A 20,760-nucleotide genomic window follows, 5' to 3' on the forward strand; every position below is an offset into this window, starting at 1 on the left:
AGTAGGGTTTCAGCACGTTGTAGCGCACCCCACCCTGTGCTCGGCAGTCAACGCCTGCCGCGGATCTGAAGGATGAGGACAGGTTGCTTAAATTCGATGCTTCGCTGCAGATTTTATTCAACCAGGGTGAAAAGAAGGGGTATTTTCATTTGGTGGGCAAAATAGATTTCAATGTTGCCATTTAGTTCCGAAAGGTGCATTGCAACATTGGCATATAGGTTTTGATAAGAGAGACTCGTGGGATCAGTGGGAATCAGACCCCGACGAGCACCGGCGCTGCCGCTTTGAGGCGGTGCCCGAGTGCGTGGTGCTGTACACAGCGACGGGGCGTTGCCGCAAGGGTGGGGCTAGGGGCAGGCTGCTGGATCCGACAGGCAACTGGGCAAGGTCGGCCTTTTCATTTATATAGATATATATATGTATGTGTACATTAAATCAACCTCCAGCCGCCCTGCCCACCTCCGCGCGCAAACACACACCCAGTCCCAGGCCATGAGAACAAGCTCCCGCCTGGAAGCACAGTGACCGAGGCAGCGACCGAGGGAGGAGGCAGCAGGCAGCGAGGAGCGGCCGCGGGCAGCCGAGCGACGCCAGCAGCACCATGCACTCGGAGGTGGAGAAAGTAAGTGAGCTGCAGGCTGGTTGAGAGGGAGGGAAACCCAACCCGTTCGTAACCTATCTCTGGTCCCATTGCCGGCTGTCGTCGCCGACAGTCCGCCCTCTCCCGGAGCTGGGTGGCCACCCTTTCCCAGCTGCCTGCCTGCCGGCCGGCCGGGCGGGCGCGGTAAGGCGCGGGGTGGGTCCCGGGCCGAGGGGCGGCTGCCGCCAGCGACCGCCTCCGCCTCCGCGCTCACAAAGACAGGAACTGAGGCGCTCGGCTCGGCTGCTCTTAAAGGCGGATCGTGCCGTCCCCTCCTCAGTCCCCGATTCTGTGCTCATGCTCCGGGTTCATAGCCTGTCTTCAACGCGGCGCTGCGGAGTTGCCCAATGCAGAATCGGGAATGTATTCAGTAGCGCCCAAAAACACCATTTTATTTTTGTACTCCCCCGAGTACAATGCTGACAATGCAGCATTTAACCCTTTAAATATTCTGCACGGATCGGATGCCACAGTATTTAAAATCGCAATTTTCCTCTCAATAATTTTCAATCGTCCTATTGATTTTTTTTTTTCCATTTCATTTTTTTGCAGTCAGTTTTAATGAGAAAATATTGGTTTAAGAGTAACCTTCCACAGTTGTGAAAGAGAACCAACTAAAAGAGGATTGAATTATATAACTCCTCTCCAAAGCGTCCAAACGGGACTGTCCAGCTGAATCCAACTGAACTCTGTGTACAGTAAAACCTTAGAAGCGATATTTGAGCAGCAAATTGAAAGTTTGGCACATTTACGAAGTTTTCACTTTTTAAAAGGCCCACAACTTTGAAACGGGAACTGTTATCTTGTGTACATAATGGATAACTTTTTATTTACTGCCTCACATGTTCATATTCTACTGAATATGCTACATACAACAGTTTGAAAATTCTCATCAGATATGAACAAAAGACTGAAACAATGGCAAAACAGCCAAGACCGTCCTAATACTTTATGCTGCAGAAACTGAAACAGTGCCAATATTTGGCAGAAAAGAACAAGGACATTTTACTGTAATTGATTTATACCTCTACGGTTACATTCAAATTTGCTCGACTGAGAGTAAGCATTTTAGTGAATAATTGCACTCATCAATATAGCCTACCTTCATCCAAAAGTGATTATAGCTTAAATCTGCAGGATTTTGACAGTTTTAAAAATTGTTGTAAAGTACTACTCAATTTTATTTACTTAGTCATCTATTGGGTTGAATCTCTTTTCAAGCATACTGGTAATAACAAAATAATTTTGTGGCCATATTTGGTTTCCAAAAACATATTTTTTAAAAACATATCTCCTTTGTTTTGAGAACTCCATTAAGATCAATAATTTTTTGGAATCATTTATGGCCGATGTCCATGTTTGTGTTAATTCAATACATTTTCAGGGAGAAGGCAATAGACAATAGGTGCAGGAGTAAGCCATTCGACCCTTCGAGCCAGCACGCCATTCAATGTGATCATGGCTGATCATTCCCAATCAGTACCCGATTCCTGCCTTCTCCCCATACTCTGCTATTTTTAAGAGCCCTATCTAGCTCTCTCTTGAAACCATCCAGAGAACCTGCCTCCACCGCCCTCTGAGGCAGAGAATTCCACAGACTCATCCTGACCTGGTCCTCCCCCATTCATCCTGAATTGATCCCCTCATTCATCCTGTACTGATCCCCTCATTCATCCTGTACTGATCCCCCATTCATCCTGTAGTGATCCCCCATTCATCCTACACAGACACTCCGATCCACACTGTACTGACCCACCCCCTCCCATTCATCCTGTATCCATCCTCCCATTCATCCTGCGCTGACCCTCCCCCCATCCATCCTGTACCGATCCACCCATTCAAGAAGAATGGGGGGAACAGTCTGAAGAAGGGCCTTGACCCGAAACTTTGCCTATTTCCTTTGCTCCATAGATGCTGCTTCACCCGCTGAGTTTCTCCAGCATTTTTATCTACCTCCATTCATCCTGTACTGTTCCCCTCATTCATCCTGTATTGTTCCCCCCCCCATTCATCCTGTACTCTTCTTCTCCCCATTCATCCTGTACTGATCCCGCCCCATTCATCCTGTACTGATTCCCCCCATTCATCCTGTACTGATCCCCTCATTCATCCTGTAGTGATCCCCCATTCATCCTGCACAGACCCTCTGATCCACATTGAACTGACCCCCTCCCCATTCATCCTGTGCTGACCCCCCCCCCCCCATCTATCCTGTACTGATCCTCCCATTCAAGAAGAATGGGGGGAACCGTCTGAAGAAGGGGCTGCCTCGCCCGCTGAGTTTCTCCAGCATTTTTGTCTACCGCCATTCATCCTGTACTGATCCACCCCGTATGGATCCCCCCCCATTCAACACCACTGACATCCCCCGTGCTCTCCACTCACAATTTTACATACTCCAACCAACACGTACTAATTCACCTGCCTCAATCCATCCATTCCGCACTGACTGCCTTCTCAACCCCCCCCTCCCCGCCATCTATCCACCTCTCACTGATTCGCACAACCCCCCTCCCTGACCCTATTGTGCTGGAAATGTCTTCAGAGTGAACATTGACTATGTTTGATAATGGAATGCAATCAAATGTGTTTTAATTCCCAATGTTAATATTTGTTTTAGTCCATAAAGATGGATTAATTAAATTGTGAGCACATGATATATTAAAACCGCAGTGTTCGATTGTCACTGCTACCATTGACACGTTATTACAGAATTCATTTTAACTGCAACTCGTTGCTCTTAATACGGAGTATCAGTACTGTAGTTATTTAATGAGCAACATTCACAACTATACGTTGGATTTATCCAGGTTTTACTTCTACAGTTGGTCATATACATCACACATTTTGTCAGGAGATATTTAAGTTGAAATTTTAACGTTAATTATGAAGTGGGAATGATGAAAATAGCTTTTATCAATAATTTTTTTTTAAAATCTGGTGCGTACAAACTAGGTATCTTCATTGCTGTTCACAACACGTACATCTAATCTGAATGTCCGGTAACGTGGCGTTTTGACACCTTTAAACATATTACCAAAAGAACATTTGCTGCAGTTATGTCCTTTGGCCATCTCTTGTCAGTTAGTGTAATGTTTAACCTGTCAGTTGGGTATAGTCGGTTTTAACAGCTATTATCATAAAATGCCTTTAGAAATTTCCATGCAACCTGTATATTTTGTTGTGGATAAATTATGTGGGAAGCGAGAGTGTTTCTGTGCCAATAGCAATAATGACCCATGCTATGGCCATGTCATGGTAATTATCGGTCCTTCACAGAAAACATGCTTGCATCAATCTGTAGTGTGCATGGTTAAGCATATATGTTACCATGGTCCAGGATTTATTGACACGGGTTGATCATATGCTGAATAATCCAACCACACTTTTGTTTGGAAGTGGAAATAACTAATAGAAATTGCATTAATTGCAATGTGTAAAAAGAGTTGAGATACTGGATTATAATTTTGCTGCATATCATTGTGGTATATAACATGTCTTGATTGGTGAACATGTTTAGTTTGTGACTTTATTTGAAGCAGAAATAACATGTGAATGCTTCATTGAGCATAATTCCGACTGGTAACTACGCACTTCGTCTGAGCTCATTATCGCACGTGTCATGCATACAGTCTTAAATGACCACCTAAACTGTCATTTGGCAACCTAAAAAACTGCCTAGGTTGCCCGTCCAGCTACAGGGAAAGAAAGTTAATTGAGAGCCCTGATTGGTACCTGATCTTTCCTTGCAGCTCTGTAAACATTTTTTTTCCCATTTGCATTTCTTCAGTTTATTTTTGAAAAGTGCTGTCAAATGTGTGCCTGATATCATATAACCATATAACTATTACAGCACGAAAACAGGCCATCTCGACCCTTCTAGTCCGTGCCGAACACGTATTCTCCCCTAGTCCCATATACCTGCGCTCAGACCATAACCCTCCATTCCTTTCCCGTCCATATAACTATCCAATTTATTTTTAAATGATAAAAACGAACCTGCCTCCACCACCTTCACTGGAAGCTCATTCCACACAGCCTCCACTCTCTGAGTAAAGAAGTTCCCCCTCATGTTACCCCTAAACTTCTGTCCCTTAATTCTCAAGTCATGTCCCCTTGTTTGAATCTTCCCTACTCTCAGTGGGAAAAGCTTATCCACGTCAACTCTGTCTATCCCTCTCATCATTTTAAAGACCTCTCTCAAGTCCCCCCTTAACCTTTTGCGCTCCAAAGAATAAAGCCCTAACTTGTTCAACCTTTCTCTGTAACTTAGTTGCTGAAACCCAGGCAACATTCTAGTAAATCTCCTCTGTACTCTCTCTATTCTGTTGACATCCTTCCTATAATTAGGCAACCAAAATTGTACCCCATACTCCAGAATTGGCCTCACCAATGCCTTGTACAATTTTAACATTACATCCCAACTTCTATACTCAATGCTCTGATTTATAAAGGCCAGCACACCAAAAGCTTTCTTTACCACCCTATCTACATGAGATTCCACTTTCAGGGAACTGTGCACAGTTATTCCCAGATCCCTCTGTTCACCTGCATTCTTCAATTCCCTACCATTTATCATGTACGTCCTATTTTGATTTGTCCTGCCAAGATGTAGCACCTCACACTTATCAGCATTAAACTCCATCTGCCATCTTTCAGCCCACTCTTCCAACTGGCATAAATCTCTCTGTAGACTTTGAAAATCTATTTCATTATCCACAACCCCACCTATCTTAGTATCATCTGCATACTTACTAATCCAATTTACCACACCATCATCCAGATCATTGATGTACATGACAAACAACAGTGGACCCAACACAGATCCCTGTGGCACCCCACTAGTCACTGGCCTCCAACCTGACAAACAACCATCCACCATTACTCTCTGGCATCTCCCATTCAGCCACTGTTGAATCCATCTTGCTACTCCACCATTAATACCCAACCATTGAACCTTCTTAACCAACCTTCCATGAGGAACCTTGTCAAAGGCCTTACTGAAGTCCATATATACAACATCCACTGCTTTACCCTCATCAATTTCCCGAGTAACCTCTTCAAAAAATTCAAGAAGATTAGTCAGACATGACTTTCCAGGCACAAATCCATGTTGACTGTTCCTAATCAGACCCTGTTTATCCAGATGCTTATATATATTATCTCTAAGTATCCTTTCCATTAATTTGCCCACCACTGACGTCAAACTAACAGGTCTATAATTGCTAGGTTTACTCTTAGACCCCTTTTTAAACAATGGAACAACATGCGCAGTACGCCAATCCTCCAGCACTATTCCCGTTTCTAATGACATTTGACATATCCTTCTGACAGTGAGTTTCAGATCACAAGGCGCTAAATTTATGAACAAAATCTTCAACTTTCCTCTTTTACTAATCACTTCAAATCTGTTGCCTTTAATTACTGACCTTTTTGTTGTTTCTTATTTTAGTGCATTAAAACTCTTTATGATGTTGTAAACCCTTTTGGAAATCTCTTTTACTGTTTCTGCTCTGAGGCCAATCCCTGTTTCTTTATCTCAGGTCCCACCTGTTCTGCCCTCTGCCCAAGACTACAGTGGGCAGCACTGTGGTGCAGCAGCAATAAGATCTTGGGCGTGTTTGTCGGGAGTTTGTGCATTCTCCCTGTAGCCATGCAGATTTCTCCCATAGAAACATAGAAAATAGGTGCAGGAGGAGGCCATTCGGCCCTTCGAGCCAGCACCGCCATTCATTGTGATCATGGCTGATCGTCCCCAATCAAACGGGATTTCCCGGCTAATACAGGACAGTAGGCAATCCTGCTACCCACCCGCTCCCATCACGCCCCCCTCACCCCCTCACCATGGAATATGTACCCCGTAGAAGTCTCCATGATACACCCCCACAATCCTGCGTGGGTTGGGACAGCTACAGCCACTCTCCCTGACGTCATGCCCGATGCCCAGGTTGTGCCCCATCTCGTGAGCCACCGTCGATGCCACTCCTAGGACGCTGACCGAGTGATCCTAGGACCGAGGGGGAGGGGGGCAAGGGGAAGAGTTGATGAGTATGTTCTAGAATAGATTGTAGGAAGCTAAATTAGGGTTGACATAAACTAGCTGATCCAGTTTGTCCACTTTTGTGTTCGGAAATATGAAATGATGTATTGTGGCCAGAATAAGGGGAGTCTATTTAAATAGAGATGAAGAAGAATTAATTATGAAACTTTGGAATTCTCTACCCCAGGGAATTTGGGAAACTGTGGAGGCTGAGTATGTTTTAGCCAGTTTTAAAATGTCATGTTTTCCTATGTGTTTCTGGAGAACATGCAAGAAAGTGAAATTGTGGAATATAATATTTCAGCTGAGGCCCAATCAGTTCCGCTGTAGTTCCAAGAGTTAAGCATAAATGGCAAAAAAAACTCTTGTTTAGCTGATTTTAGTTGACTATTATGTAAAGGCATCAAAAACGTTGTGACCTGTGTTTGAGGAACACTCAATAATCCAGTTCCAGCATGTACCTGAATAAAATGCTGAAAAATACATTGTGTTTAAACAGCATTCCCCTATAGAGGGAAACAGAATTCAAGTTTTGGAATGATCTGATGGTTTTTTCATAGGCATTTTGACTGTATTTTAAGCAGGCTCTAAAATAATTGCAGATACAAAACTGTTTTACGGAAATGTTGATAAATATTGCATGTACGCAGCAGGGTTTGAAAGAAGCAGTTATTGGCAAAGATCACCATAGTTTGATTTGATTTGACAGGATAGTTATTCATTGGGAAATTTACTTCTAGAAGTTTATTCGAAGCTAAAAAGAAAAAAAATTGGTAGATGTAGTTGTAGCTGGCTATTTAAAAAAAAGTAAATAAACTACACTGCAGTTGTAAAATGGGTAGTTTAGGGTGGGAATACACATTAAAATTAATGGAAAATCCTATTGTGTTAAAATCTTGACTCGTATTGTTAAAATTAGTTATAAGTGATCTGCCTCTTAAATTGCAATAAACAACAGAGAATCAATATTCAATACCAAGTTAATGATGAGCAGGTTGAACTGCGGTAGGCCAAAGATTTTAGTATTCACTAGACCAAGTGCAGACCCGTTGGGTCTGTTCCCCCAATGCGCGGTTGCCGGGGGGGGGGGGGGACGGGGGCCTACGTGCGTCACACACATACTAACCACCCCCCAAACACACCTGAGGGGGGAGAGGGAGACGGGGTGGGGAGATAGGGGGGAGAAAGAGGGGTGGGGGAGGGGCAGGGCAGAGGTGGAGAGAGGGGATGAGGGGAAGTGGGCAGAGAGAGGGGTGGGGGGGGGCAGAAGTGGGGGAGGGGTAGCAGGGTGTGGTGCAAGAGGGATGGGGGAGAGGGGTGGGGGGTGGGGGAGGGGATGTGAGTGGGGTGGGGCAGAGGTGGATGGGGGAAGGGGAGAGGGGGTAGGGGAAGAGTGGTGAGGGGAGAGGGGTAGAGTGGCGTGGTGGAAGAGGGAGAGAGGGGTAGGGGTGGGGGGGAGCGAGGGGTGGGGGAGGAGGGAGAGTAGGTGGGGGAGGGGGGGAGTGGGTGGGGGAGAGAGGGTGAAGAGTGTGGGGGGGGGGGAGAGGGGTTGGGAAGGGGGAGAGAAGTGGAAGAGTGGGGAGGGAGTGGTGGAAGAGGGAGAAAGGGGAAGGGGGATGGGGAGATACGGGTGGGGATGGGGGTGAGAGGGGGGTTGGAGGAGGAGAGGGAGATGGAGAGAGGTGGAGGGGAGAGGGGTGGTGGAGGGGGGAGAGAGGTGTGTGGGGGGGGAGGGGAAGAGTGGGGAGGGAGGGGGAGAAGAGGGAGGGGTAGGGGCAGTCCATCAATTCCCCACTCCCTATCACCCCCACTCCCTCCTCACCTCCCCTATTTCCCCCCCCTCTCCCTCCCTACTCCCTCCTCTCCCTCAAGCCCCCCACTCCCTCAAGCCCCCCACTCCCCCGCTTCACCTCCCCAGGATCTCGCCTGTCCCCGGTTACCTCCAGATCTGCAGAACTTGCTCGTTCACAGAGAGGGACACAGAACAGGAACACAGATGGACAGCGGGAGGGAGAAGGAGAGGGAGAGCCAAATGCCAGCACCCGTCGGGGGGGGGGTGGGGGGGAGTGTTGATGTAACTCGGCATCGTGACGCCCGCAGCCATTGATAACTGCCGTTTTACAGCACGGTGCGGGCCGCGGACAGCAGCCGTTTAAAGCTGCTAAGGAGCAAGCCAGTGGCCTCCGGTGACTGGCTGTAACCTGCTGTGACCTCCGGTGACCTCCCGATCTGCAGAACGCTGAGAGGGAGAGGGACACAGACACAGAGAAACAATAACATTCAATGCTATGAAAAAAAGAAATAAACAATGCTTTAGTCCACGGGGGGGGGGGGGGCAGGAGGCAGGTGGGCCTTGATTGACGGTCATGTGGGCATTGTGATGTCAGCAGCTGGCAAGCGGCGATTATATTTTAAAAATCGAGTTTTGTGAACAATTTTATTTGAAATCTGGGGAAATAATTGACCATGGAGTGGATTTCTGAACTCATAAATTAAATACCTACCGAAATATGTAAAAATCTCCGCCTGTTTTGCATCTGTTTTTTGAGGAAATACGTTTCAAAGGCAAAAACACACACGCGCGCACACACACACACACACACACACACTTAAAAGTATACTGGACCAAGTGCAGACCCGTTGGGTCTGTTCCCCTAACGTGTGGTTGCGGGGGTGGGTGGCATGCGGCGTCACACACTAACTACTGCCCCGCACACACTCTAACTACCCCCCTTGGCGCGTCTAGAGAGGGAGGGGTTCGACAGCACTCGTGGTGCCGGGGGCCCAGGTTCGATCCTGGCTGCGGATGAAGTGCGTGCAGCTGCTGAGAATGTCTCCACTGGTCCAGTCTCCCACTCGCATCTGCCCCTTCTATCTGCACTCCGACAAATACAAGCTTGAAAAACGACAAAAAATCTGAACCAAACTATACTCGCTGTATCTACAGCGCTTTGTTCGAATTTTCTTTATAGCATTTGACCTTTGACAAATCCCATGATTCCTTGCTATTTTTGAATACCATACTCGCTTATTCTGGTGATAGGTGATAATACAATAGGAGCCTGTTTTTTTTCTCTTTTGGTAATCTTTGGGGTTTTGCCTGTCCACTATGGCCTGCAGACCTGTCAACCTGGAACCCACCAAGAATCTCTGTACTCATTGGAAAATCTGGTCTCTTCTGTCTGTCAAGGACATTTTTTAATGTGTGAAAAGTATTATAAATAATTCCTTGCTATTCTTTGATTGGTTGAAACCAATTAAAGACTATACAGTGTTATTTTTTCCATTTGCGTCAAATCAAAAAGGAAGCAAATTTTCTGTCTTCTAACTATCTAATGAGCCTATTTTCCTATTTTTGGGATATTAGGACCACCCAACTCTAAAGCCACCACCGAAGAAAATCCAGCCACAGAATTGGAGTGTCAATGGTCTCCAAAAGACTGCACTAAAAATGATTGAGTAATTAAATGTATTGATTTCTAGAGATTACAGTTTACTTCTGAGAAATTTGACACGTTGGTATCCTGTTCACTAAAAATATTTAAACTAAACCTTGTAGTTTTCATGAGACGCAACAGGCCAACAGTGAAATGATATTAATTTAATATGGGGGAAAAAGTTGATTGATGAACGTGTTAAAATATGGTTCGTACAAGACTAAAGATCATTAACTGGAAAGATTGACATTACAGCCTTGAATGATTGGAGGGATAGTGTGCAAAGGGTCATATAAGGGTCGTCTGCTAATATGACATAATTGACCATTATGAAAAAATGAAGGGGACCAAGCAATCATTCACAGTGGTCGTTTGTGGAAAATGTTGAACTTTATTTCTCAAAGCAATTATATTCATTTAAAGAGCTGTACAGACACAAACGGTGGACCAAACCCCTGGTACAGATTGTTTTTTATTTGTACAATTCCAGCTTTATATTTCATTACAATACTCACTTGATGTTTTGTGTCATGTTTGTAGTTAGTCACAAGCCCCCCTTTTCTACTGGCTGCAGATTCTAGGCACGCTGTGGTTTGAAGCAGAGGAGAGTATTGTCTTGCTTCAGGAGACGTCCCACCCACTGACCAGCAGTGCGGTAAAGTCTCTCACGTGATCAGTGACGAATGCTGACGTACTGTGGGCGGAAGAATAGACTAGGCTCAGAAAACCAGCTGTGCAAGAAGTTTCCTTTCACTAAAAAAAAAATCCTGGACTATGTAGAATAGCAGGTCAGTGGATTCTGTTTGCTTGTAAATGATCAGTGCTGTGATAGCTTCCTATGTCAAACAAAGGCATAGGGTAGCAATACATGAACACACTGACTTTAACTAAGATTTCTGCTAGGCCCTTGAGGTTAACTATTTCAGGAAATGGTGCAGTTTTTCACCAGGCTTCAACAGCGCACTTCTGTTATGTCTTAGCATTCACATTTTTTTACTTTGAGTATTAACATCAGTCTTGTTTTACATTTTATTTTCGTTTAGCGATAAACCTAATCTTTCCCATTTAAATTCCTTCCTCTTTTCTGAGCTGTATCCTCAGGCTATCATATTGGCTGTGCCTGAATCACATTTCTGTTCGACTGTGAAAAGCTCATGTATGCAGAAGGGGCAAGAGACACCTTCCCTCCTGACACTATGAGTCATAATATTGTGCCTTGTTACATATCTGCCAGTCCACCTCTGACTTTTGAGGAGGAGCACAGTTTGTGTTTATAACTGTCCCGAGTACGAATTGGAGGTTGATGGAGTAGATTTTGGAGATGGGGCAATAATTTGGTGGATACCTACACAATTTGTGGCTGGCAGAAACTGCTTTAGCTTGGTTCACCATTTTAATTGGTAATATATAAATCAGACAGCAATGAGGTCAAATGCAAAACCTTATTCTTCTGGATAGGACCTCATTGTGCATGTAGCCCACATGTTAGTAGAGGACACAAAGTTGTGGATGTAAATGGCAATTGTGCAGGTTTAGTTAAGATAGTGAGTCCTTAAAGGAGAAATGGTATTAGTGATTGCTGCAACATCATTTCCTCAAATGAGTGTGCTGCACTTTTGAATTTGTAGGCATGTTTATGAGAGTGTGTCTATATATTTTTAAAAAAAGGGTAGCTTGTATTAGATTTGGATTACTTGCAACTATTTTCAGAGGTAAATAGACTGAAAGAAAAGCTTGGGCCCCACATGTATCTCAATGTCTTAAAGTGCCTTGCACGTGAATTATTTTGATGTAATTGGTATCATTGCATCACTTCAGGTGATTTACATGCAACGAGACTGGACAAACAACAGTGAGAATATAGTTTGAATATAGCTTGAAGCAGCGGTTGATCAGGATACCACGGTTATTCTTAGTTGAATAATAACATGTTATGTTAGGGCTTGGATCAATATTTCAACACAAAGAGGGTTGGAAAGTGAGCACACCTTAAGAATGCCGCACTTAATTTAAGAACATGTGTTGTTTCCACGACTGGAGCAGTCCGAAACTATTGTCCCAAACTGGTATTTTAAATGTCTATTCTCGCTAATTAGAGAGGCATTGTGACATATAATTCAAACTAACATGCAGATAATCTCATTGCAAGGAGAAAACTTGTTAGTAACCATCAAGATTGCCACTGTCTCTGAACACTCTAGCCACAAGCTCCCTGCAATCCTGTAAATATTCACTGTATAAATATATATATTACACAGTTGCCCTGGAATGCCCGAGACTTGCCTCCAGTTCTACATTCTATGGTTGACATTTAAAGGCTCTGAATGACCCAGAAAGAAATCCATTTGGAAAAGCCGAACCGCCTCAAACTAACAGTTGATAAGGAAAACTTGCCAATCCTCTCCGGCAGCAGTGGGAATGCTACCTGTTTTTACCGCACTGATCGCATCGAGGTTTATATGTGTTTATATGTAAAAGGGGACAACAAGCAGAAGAAGGTTTTTTTCTTACACGAGCAAATACTTCAACAATTTTACAAATATCTGCTTGAGTTTTATCCTGAGATAATAAAGTATGTTTATACAGCACCTTTTCTAAAGTATGAATGATTTTTCTCAAAACTATTTGAGGGGCAGGAAGGTGGCGCAGCGGTAGAGTTGCTGCCTTATAGTGCCAGAGACCCAGGTTCGATCCTGACTACAGGTATCGTCTGTATGGAGTTTTGTACGTTCGCCTCGGGACTGCATGGGTTTTCTCCGGGTGCTTCGGTTTACTCCCACATTCCAAAGACATACAGGTTTGTAGGTTAATTGGCTTCGGTAAAAATTGTAACGTGTACAGTTCTGTACAGTTAAAGCTGGTCGGTATGGACATTGTGGGCTGAGGTGCCTGTTTCTGCACTGTATCTCTAAACTAAACTAAAGAAGAATGCAGGAAGAGCAGTGCAAGCCAGGGGAGGAGATTTATATAACGCTGTCCAAAGCCTGGTGGAAAATTTATCTTTTTTAAAGGGGAGGCATCAAAAAGGGTTAGGGGGATGTGGAGTGTGAGGGGCTATACGTGTGAATCCTGAAGTGTCCATCCATCAGTTAAATGGTTGGCTGCCAGCATTAAAGGACAGAGCAGTGGATGTGGTGGACTAAATGGCCTGTTTCCATGATGTATGACGCTGAGGTACAAAAGGACAAAGAGTGCACTGGAAGGTTTTTAATAATTTGTGGCCGTGGATATGGCCAAATCTACAAAAATACTTCAAGAGTGAGGGTTTTAAGATTGTGACAATGGAAAGCTGAGAGCAAATTCAGCTAGATTCAGAATGAATGGGACTCTGTGCTGGAAGGCATGAATTCTGACAGCAAAGGGGGCAGGTTACAGAGTAGGACCGGAGATTCTTTACTTCATGTGTAGGAAGGAGCTGGTTAAAACTGAAGATCGCCCCAAAATGCTGGAGTAACTCAGCGGGACAGGCAGCATCTCTGGAGAGAAGGAATGGGTGATGTTTTGGGACGAGACCCTTCTTCAGTCTGAAGAAGGGTCTGAAGCTGAAACGTCACCCATTCCTTCTCTCCAGAGATGCTGCCTGTCCCGCTCAGTTACTCCAGCATTTTGTTTAATTCTTTACTTAATCACTGATATTGTCTTTGTTTCATATATTTACTTCCACTGAAAAAACGCTCCTTTCATGATTTGATTTGCTGCATCTGAACATTCAGCAAGTATTTTAACCTTTTGACTCTGTTTGTGACAATGCAGCTATTAATTTGCCTAATTAGATGTTTGTGTCCACCAATGAACATCCTGGTTCTCATTAAAGTTATTCTCTCTGAGCCTGCATGCAGCCTACAGTGCTCTCCATAGCGTTTGGGATAAAGACCCATCATTTATTTATTTGTCTCTGTAAACAGAGATTTGTAATAGAAAAAAATCACATGTGGTTAAAGTGCACATTGTCAGATTTTATTAAAGAATATTTTTAGACATTTTGATTTCACCATGTAGAAATTACAGCAGTGTTTATACATAGTACAGGTACCCCATTTCAGGGCGCCATAATGTTTGGGACACAGCAATGTCATGTAAATAAAAGTGGTCATGTTTAGTATTTTGTTGCATATCCTTTGCATGCAATGACTGCTTGAAGTCTGCGATTCATGGACATCACCAGTTGCTGGGTGCCTTCCTGGTGATGCTCTGCCAGGACTGTATTGCAGCCATCTTTAGCTTATGCGTGTTTTGGGGGCTAGTCCCCTTCCGTTTTCTCGTCAGCATATAAAAGGCATGCTCAATTGGGTTCAGGTCGGGTGATTGACTTGGCCACTCAAGAATTGACCATTTTTCAGCTTTGAAAAACTCCTTTGGTGCTTTAGCAGTATGTTTGGGATCATTGACTTGCTGTAGAATGAACCGCCGACCAATGAGTTTTGAGGCATTTGTTTGAACTTGAGCAGATAGGATGTGTCTATACACTTCAGAATTCATTATGCTACTACCATCAGCAGTTAGATTCAAACATGGCTGATCAGTCTTTCCCTCTCAACCCCATTCTCCTGCCTTCGGAATCCTGGGCTAACATAACTAAGGATTCTTTCCTGCTGTCCCCTACTCAATAACAAAAATGAGAAGCTTGGGGAGTTTTGTTTTGTCATAAATACTGAAATTAGCTTTCCTTAAGGGCCTGTCCCACTTTCACGACCTAATTCACGAGCTTTTTTACTCGTGGACATTTTTCATCAGGCTAGAAAAACGCCGATACCTACTTGATGCCACGAGCACCTACGACTCGCATCACAACCTACCTATAACCTACCTACGACCTACTATGTCCTTGTGACTACCATGCTGCGAGTATGAGTCAAGGGCAAACTCGGCAGAGGTCGTGAAAGTGGGACAGGCCCTTTAACCTGGCCCATGAAGGCAAAAAAGTTTTTCTTTCCTTGATCATCATCCTAAAAGTGAATCATTTTTTCCTAAGCTCATGCTATCTGGAAATGGCCACACCCATGAGTTGACCTCTTGGTCCTCCTTTTCTGCCTATAAAATACTATCCACCCAACTTCTCTTTCTGCATCCTATGTTAGCACTCATTGTTTCTGTTTATGTGCCTTCCCACTCCGCCAAATATGCCATTGTCTCTTTAAAACAAAAAGAAAACCAAAGCTTTCATCCTTAAAATATTAATAGGCATCTCTAACCTTAGTTAGTGCACCTGTTGTACCTCTTTTCCACACTCTTATTACTAGGGTATCATAGTATGAAGATCTGTGATCGGGTCTTGCTCCTGCACTGAAAGAGTCACCAAAAATTCAGAGTCACTAAAAACATACAATATGACTGCCACACGATCCATGTCCTTAGTGACTAGTGTGAAGCCTTTGAGATCCTTTACCACACCACTCTCCCATTAATAACCCACTTACATCCAGCTGAATGTGTGCACATTTATCTGGTCCAGGTCACTGCAGATGGTTGCATCTGTTTAACATATCTTTAGGAATTTCTTACTGTGATTAACATTTCTTCAGGAATTTTTTACTGTGATTATTAATTGTCCATTCATCAGTAGAGCTGCAACCTCACGGTTCCAGTGACCCAATACAATCCTAATCCGCAGTTCTGTTTGTGTGAAATTTGAAGGTTCTTCCAGTGACTACATGGGTTTTCACCAGGTCCTCTAGCTTCCACCCAGGTTCCAAAAATGTCAAGATTGGTAGGTTATTTGGCTGCTATAAATTGTTCCTTTAAATTGGTGAGTTCAAATCGAAGGTTTCAAAGGTCTTTTATTGTCACATGTACCAAATAAGGTACAGTGATGTGCGAATTACCATACAGGCATACGGAAAAAAAGCAACGACATACAACTACATAAAAGTGAATATAAACATCCACCACAGCGGATTCCCCACATTCCTCACTGATGGAAGGCACAAAAGTCCAAACTTCTTCCTCTTTATTCTCCTGTGGTTGGGGCGGTCGAAGCTCCTGCGGCTTGGAGTTCCTGAAGTCTGACCTGAGACCGCGAGCTCCGTGATGTTAAAGTCCCGCAGGCTCCCGCGGCTGGAGCTCCGAGGTCGATCCCTGGCAAAGGGATCGCGGGCTCCACAATGTTAAAGTTCCATTGGCACCCATGGTGCAGCTCTCAAAAATAGGTCTCCAGCAAAGGCCGCCAACTCCTTGATGTTTGGCCGCAGTGCGGACGGAGATACAATATGGAAACAAATCGCATCTCTGTCGAGGTAAGAGATTAGAAAAAGTTTCCCCCCCCCCCCCACACATAAAACAAGCTAAAGACCACTAAAAACATATTTAACACATACTATTAAAACACAAAGAAGGAAGGGACAAACAGAATGTTGGTGAGGCAGCCATTGCTGGCACCACCCGGTGGTTCCAGGGGGAGAATAAAATGGGATTAATGTAAACTCGGGTACTGTCTGTGAGGTGTTTCCAATCATCCTCCCTCGCCCTCATCCACTTTTCACATGCCAGCTCCACCCTTGCCTCTCTTTTCCAACTTTCTCTCCCCCCCCCCCCCCCCCCCCCCCCCCCCCCCTTACTACATCAGTGTGAAGAAGGATTCCGATCCAAATCTTTGTACGTCCATCAGGCATGTTGGTGTCTTTGGAAGGAGAATTTTTGTCATGTCACCCTCGACTCTGGATGGGCAGCTGATCATAGGAATCTCACTTGGAGCAGGACGGGGTTTTCACATTCCGCCACACTGCCACCCCCAACGCCCCAGACCTCCCATTTTACTCAATCTCTAAATGCAGGGCATCGGTAGCAGGGGCAGCGAGTATTGCTGTTCCCCGCCTGTGCTGGACAGGGTGGTGCCACAGGGCCTTCTTGGGCCATCAGCTCCAAGTGGTGAGGGAGGTCCCACTGTGCTCTCAGTGATGGGGCTCCAGGATTCTGCGGCACCCGGGCAGTGAGTGATGTCAATGGGGGACAAGACCTTACTCTATTATAGCAGACATTCGACAATGATGAACACCATTCTTCCCCACCCCCCCCCGCGCCATAGTCCGTTATAGTGAGTGATCACTATGCTCTATTAAACATTGTAACTTGCAGCCTTTTGGATGTTTAGCTTGCGGTAACAAAAATCAATTTGTTTATTTAAAAAAACCCTATTACTTTTGAAAATTCTGCAAGAAAAATAACTTTGTTATTGCAGGTATGAAGCTCCTCTCCTGCCCCTAACCCTATTTCCCCCAATTTCACGATTGTTTTTAATACATTCGTTTTCTATAACGCCAAGGTTCTTAGGAATGCAAATACTGTGTCACAGCAGAACTATTGGTACCATAATTTACTCGTTTGCAATTCCAGCAGGCAGTTGGATGAATTAAGATGCGTCAAACTGCAGTCCCACGGAACTGCAGATGCTGGAATCTTGTGTAGAACAAAGTGCAAGGGTAACTTAGCGGGTCAGGCAGCATCTCTGGAGGACATGGGTAGGTGACATTTTGGGTTTGGACCCTTCCTTCAGTATGTTAGCTTCACCAATCATGAAGGTTTTTCTTTATCTCGGCTTTCCTCCTTTTCTCAGATGCCATTCCTAGTTTTGAGGTTACTGACAGTTGTTTTACTCTCTGGTAGTTTTGGATTTAGCACTCTACACCAGGCACGGAAATCGCAATCAAAATATGGAGGGGACAGGGGGGACACAATTTTTTTGGCGGCCGCGCTCGCTTACACACGCACATGCGCGCGGCTTCGGAGGCTCAATCCAGCGCTAAACGCAGTTCCACTCTGCCTATCTCGCCGGGTTCACCTACAGCCTTGCCTGGACTGACGGGACCAGCGTTGCTTCTCCGAAGTCAGGCAGGGCTGTAGGTTAACCTGGCGAGACAGGCAGAGTTGAGCTGGGTTTAGCGCTGCTTCTCTGCGCTGGCTGTGGGCCTGGGGGTACATCTCCCATCTGACTCCCGACCTCTCTGGCCACCCGTGGGGGGGCACTCAGGTACGGACGGGACCGGGCCGGTGAGCCGGGATCGATCCTGCCTGCGGATGAGGCGCAGATCTGTGCCACGTCTCCCTCCTCCAATCACAGCTCTCTATCCTCAGTCCCACCCCCACCCCCACTCCTCCCTCCTCCAATGATCGTGCTGAATCATCATGTCCCGCCCCCATTGCCTGCTGACCGACGTCTCTCTTGTCCAATCGGCGCCCTCGATCAGCAGTCCCACCCCCACTGTCTCGCGGAAAGCGGGGATTTTATCGGGTGTTAAAATACGGATTACAAAAACTTGCGGGGGGGGGGGGGGGAGGGATGTCCCCCACCTCTCAAAACAGAGGGTCCCCCCTGTCCGCCCCCCCCCCCCTGCCGACCCCGGGAGTTCTGCTCCTGCTCTACACTTTACAAATCTCCAAGGTCTCTGCTTAGAAAAACAGTTTAGTTTAATTTAGAAATACAGCATGGAAACAGGCCCTTCAGCCCACCAAGTCCACACCGACCAGCTGTTCACACTAGTTCTCTCACTTATCCCCACATGTATTAGGGGCAATTTACAGAGGCCAATTAACCTACAAATTGAAAATTGTGTCAGCATGTTGCTGTGAACTTGAATAACACATCTGAAATGGCCAATCGTGTTCAATTTATGCAATATAATTTTCTTCCATTCAATTAATGTCTTTTTTTATGATGTAATTATATTCACATTCTTGTAATTTGTAGAGATTTACTGTCCTGAAAGAGAATTTAATAAACATTTGCAGGAAAATAAACTATTTCACATGCTTTGTTCAACGGTAAAAGTAATTCTGGAAGGAGTAAAATAATCTTTATCGGGTAATAGGACAACCTACACTTCTTCTGACGAATTGGTGTCTCCTTGTCAAATCATATTATTAGCCTTTTAATCCAGATTATTGACTGAATTTAAATTCCACAGTATCACAGGGGATATGTCCTTGTGTCACTGGAGCTGAAACGTCAGCCATTCCTTCTCTCCAGAGATGCTGCCTGTCCCTCCTGAGTTATTCCAGCATTTTATGTCTATCTTCGATGAAAACAAGCTCTTCAGCCGAGTGAGTCCACAACGACCATTGATCAGCCTTTCATATAGGTTCTATGTTATTTCACTTTCACATCCACTCCCTACACACTAAAGACATTTTATAGAGGCCAATCAGTGGTTCAATTAACCTACAAATCCACATGTATTTGTCATGTGGGAGGAAACCCACACAGTTGCAGGGTTGAATGTGCAAACTCCACACAGAAAGCACCTGAGGTCACGATTGAAACTGGGTTCCTGGGGTTGTGAGGCAGAAACGCCTATCAGCTGCGCCACAGCTGCCTTCCAATCTAGTTGCATGTAGTGCTCACAAGGCAGTCACTCTTAAGGGCCTGTCCCACTTAGGCGACTTTTTAGGCGAGTGCTGGAGACTCTGCGCTCGCCACATGGTCGCCACATATTCGCTGGTGGTCTCTGGTGAGTCTCCTGCCTGGTCGCGAGGAGTTCCCGCATCCCCGCATTGAAACATTTTCTGCGACCAAAAATTGGTCGCCATGGAGAAAATCGATAATCTTGTAGTCGTAGGTGCAGTTGTAGTGGGGTCGCCATGTAGTTATACGTAGTCGTAGGTAGTTTTAGTTCATCGCCTTTGCTGACCGTTCATTTTCATTGGCTCATTGGGGAAAACAAAACCTAAGCACAAGTTTTCAGAATGTTAAATGCCCGCCAAACTTCACAGTTGTGAATCTCTGGCTTATTAAAAGTTGGCTGGCTTCTTAAAAATGTCTCCACCTTCTCCACTCCTTCTCCCCCGCCTTTACCCCTCTTTCCCCCCCCCCCCTTTTAAAGGATTTACTGTGCTAGCTCTCAACCTTCCTGTTCATCACGGCGTGTGTCTGTATCACCTTGGCTTTGCACCGTGTGAATTTCAGACAGCGCTGCCCCCGCTTGCCCTGGCCCCCGCCTTTCCTGTTTGTGTGTGTGTGTTCGTGTTCCACTCTGGCAGTCGGTGTTCCATGTTTCTCGTTTTTTCATGCGAGTGCCGGCATTCCGCTGAAAAATCGCCTAAGTGGGACAGGCCCTTTACATTGGTAGAACCGCTTTGCCGTACTCCTGATTTAAATCTGAAGGGATAATCCTTAATTTCCCATTGCCTGCCACTGTATTTTTCCATGCTCCTTTCACTGACCAAATCTCAGGATTGGTGTGAGGATTGTAGCCTCCTCTACAGACTAGCGAGTTCCAACGCAAGCTTGAAGAACGGCACCTGATTTTTCAATTTGGCCATGTTTGAGCCTTTGGGACTCAATATTAAATTCTACAACCAAGTAAATTGATTTCTCAGTCTGCATCTGTCATCCATCTGTAATATTAACTTAGCTTGTTTTGCTTCTCCCTTTTTCTAGTCTGGGAGTGGGGGATATGCCCAGTCTGACCTGCCAAGTTTCTTTTGTCTAGGTTCTTGCCCTCCTGTTCATTCACTGATGAGATAACCTTGACTACAGTTTATCCCCATGGTCACCATGGCTCCACCCAGTCAGATACATCCCCCACTTCCCTGCTACCATTCTCCCCGCAGCTTTACTGGTGGCCTTTGTCTCCTTTCCAGTTCTGATCAAGGGTCTCCAACCCAAAATGTTGACTGCTTCTCTTCCCACCCTCGCTGCTTGACCTACTGAG

At 45.1% G+C, this 20,760-nt stretch overlaps 1 protein-coding gene across 5 annotated transcripts in view; it reads left to right on the forward strand.

Moving 5' to 3' along the window:
• The first annotated feature begins 327 nt into the window (after positions 1-327).
• Positions 328-20,760, forward strand: part of LOC116979074 (Krueppel-like factor 12) — a 134,193-nt gene continuing 113,760 nt past the window's right edge. For 3 of the 5 annotated variants that reach the window (XM_033030515.1, XM_033030516.1, XM_033030519.1), the window contains exon 1: positions 328-622. In XM_033030515.1, the coding sequence (XP_032886406.1) occupies positions 602-622 (21 nt within the window). In that variant the 5' untranslated portion in view covers positions 328-601. Of the gene's footprint in view, positions 623-10,758; positions 10,906-20,760 lie in introns of those variants that run through there. The other 2 variants (XM_033030517.1, XM_033030521.1) reach the window with 2 other exon arrangements.

The sequence above is a fragment of the Amblyraja radiata genome, chromosome 12 (assembly GCF_010909765.2).
Source record: "Amblyraja radiata isolate CabotCenter1 chromosome 12, sAmbRad1.1.pri, whole genome shotgun sequence".
In the NCBI taxonomy this organism is placed as follows: Eukaryota; Metazoa; Chordata; class Chondrichthyes; order Rajiformes; family Rajidae; genus Amblyraja; species Amblyraja radiata.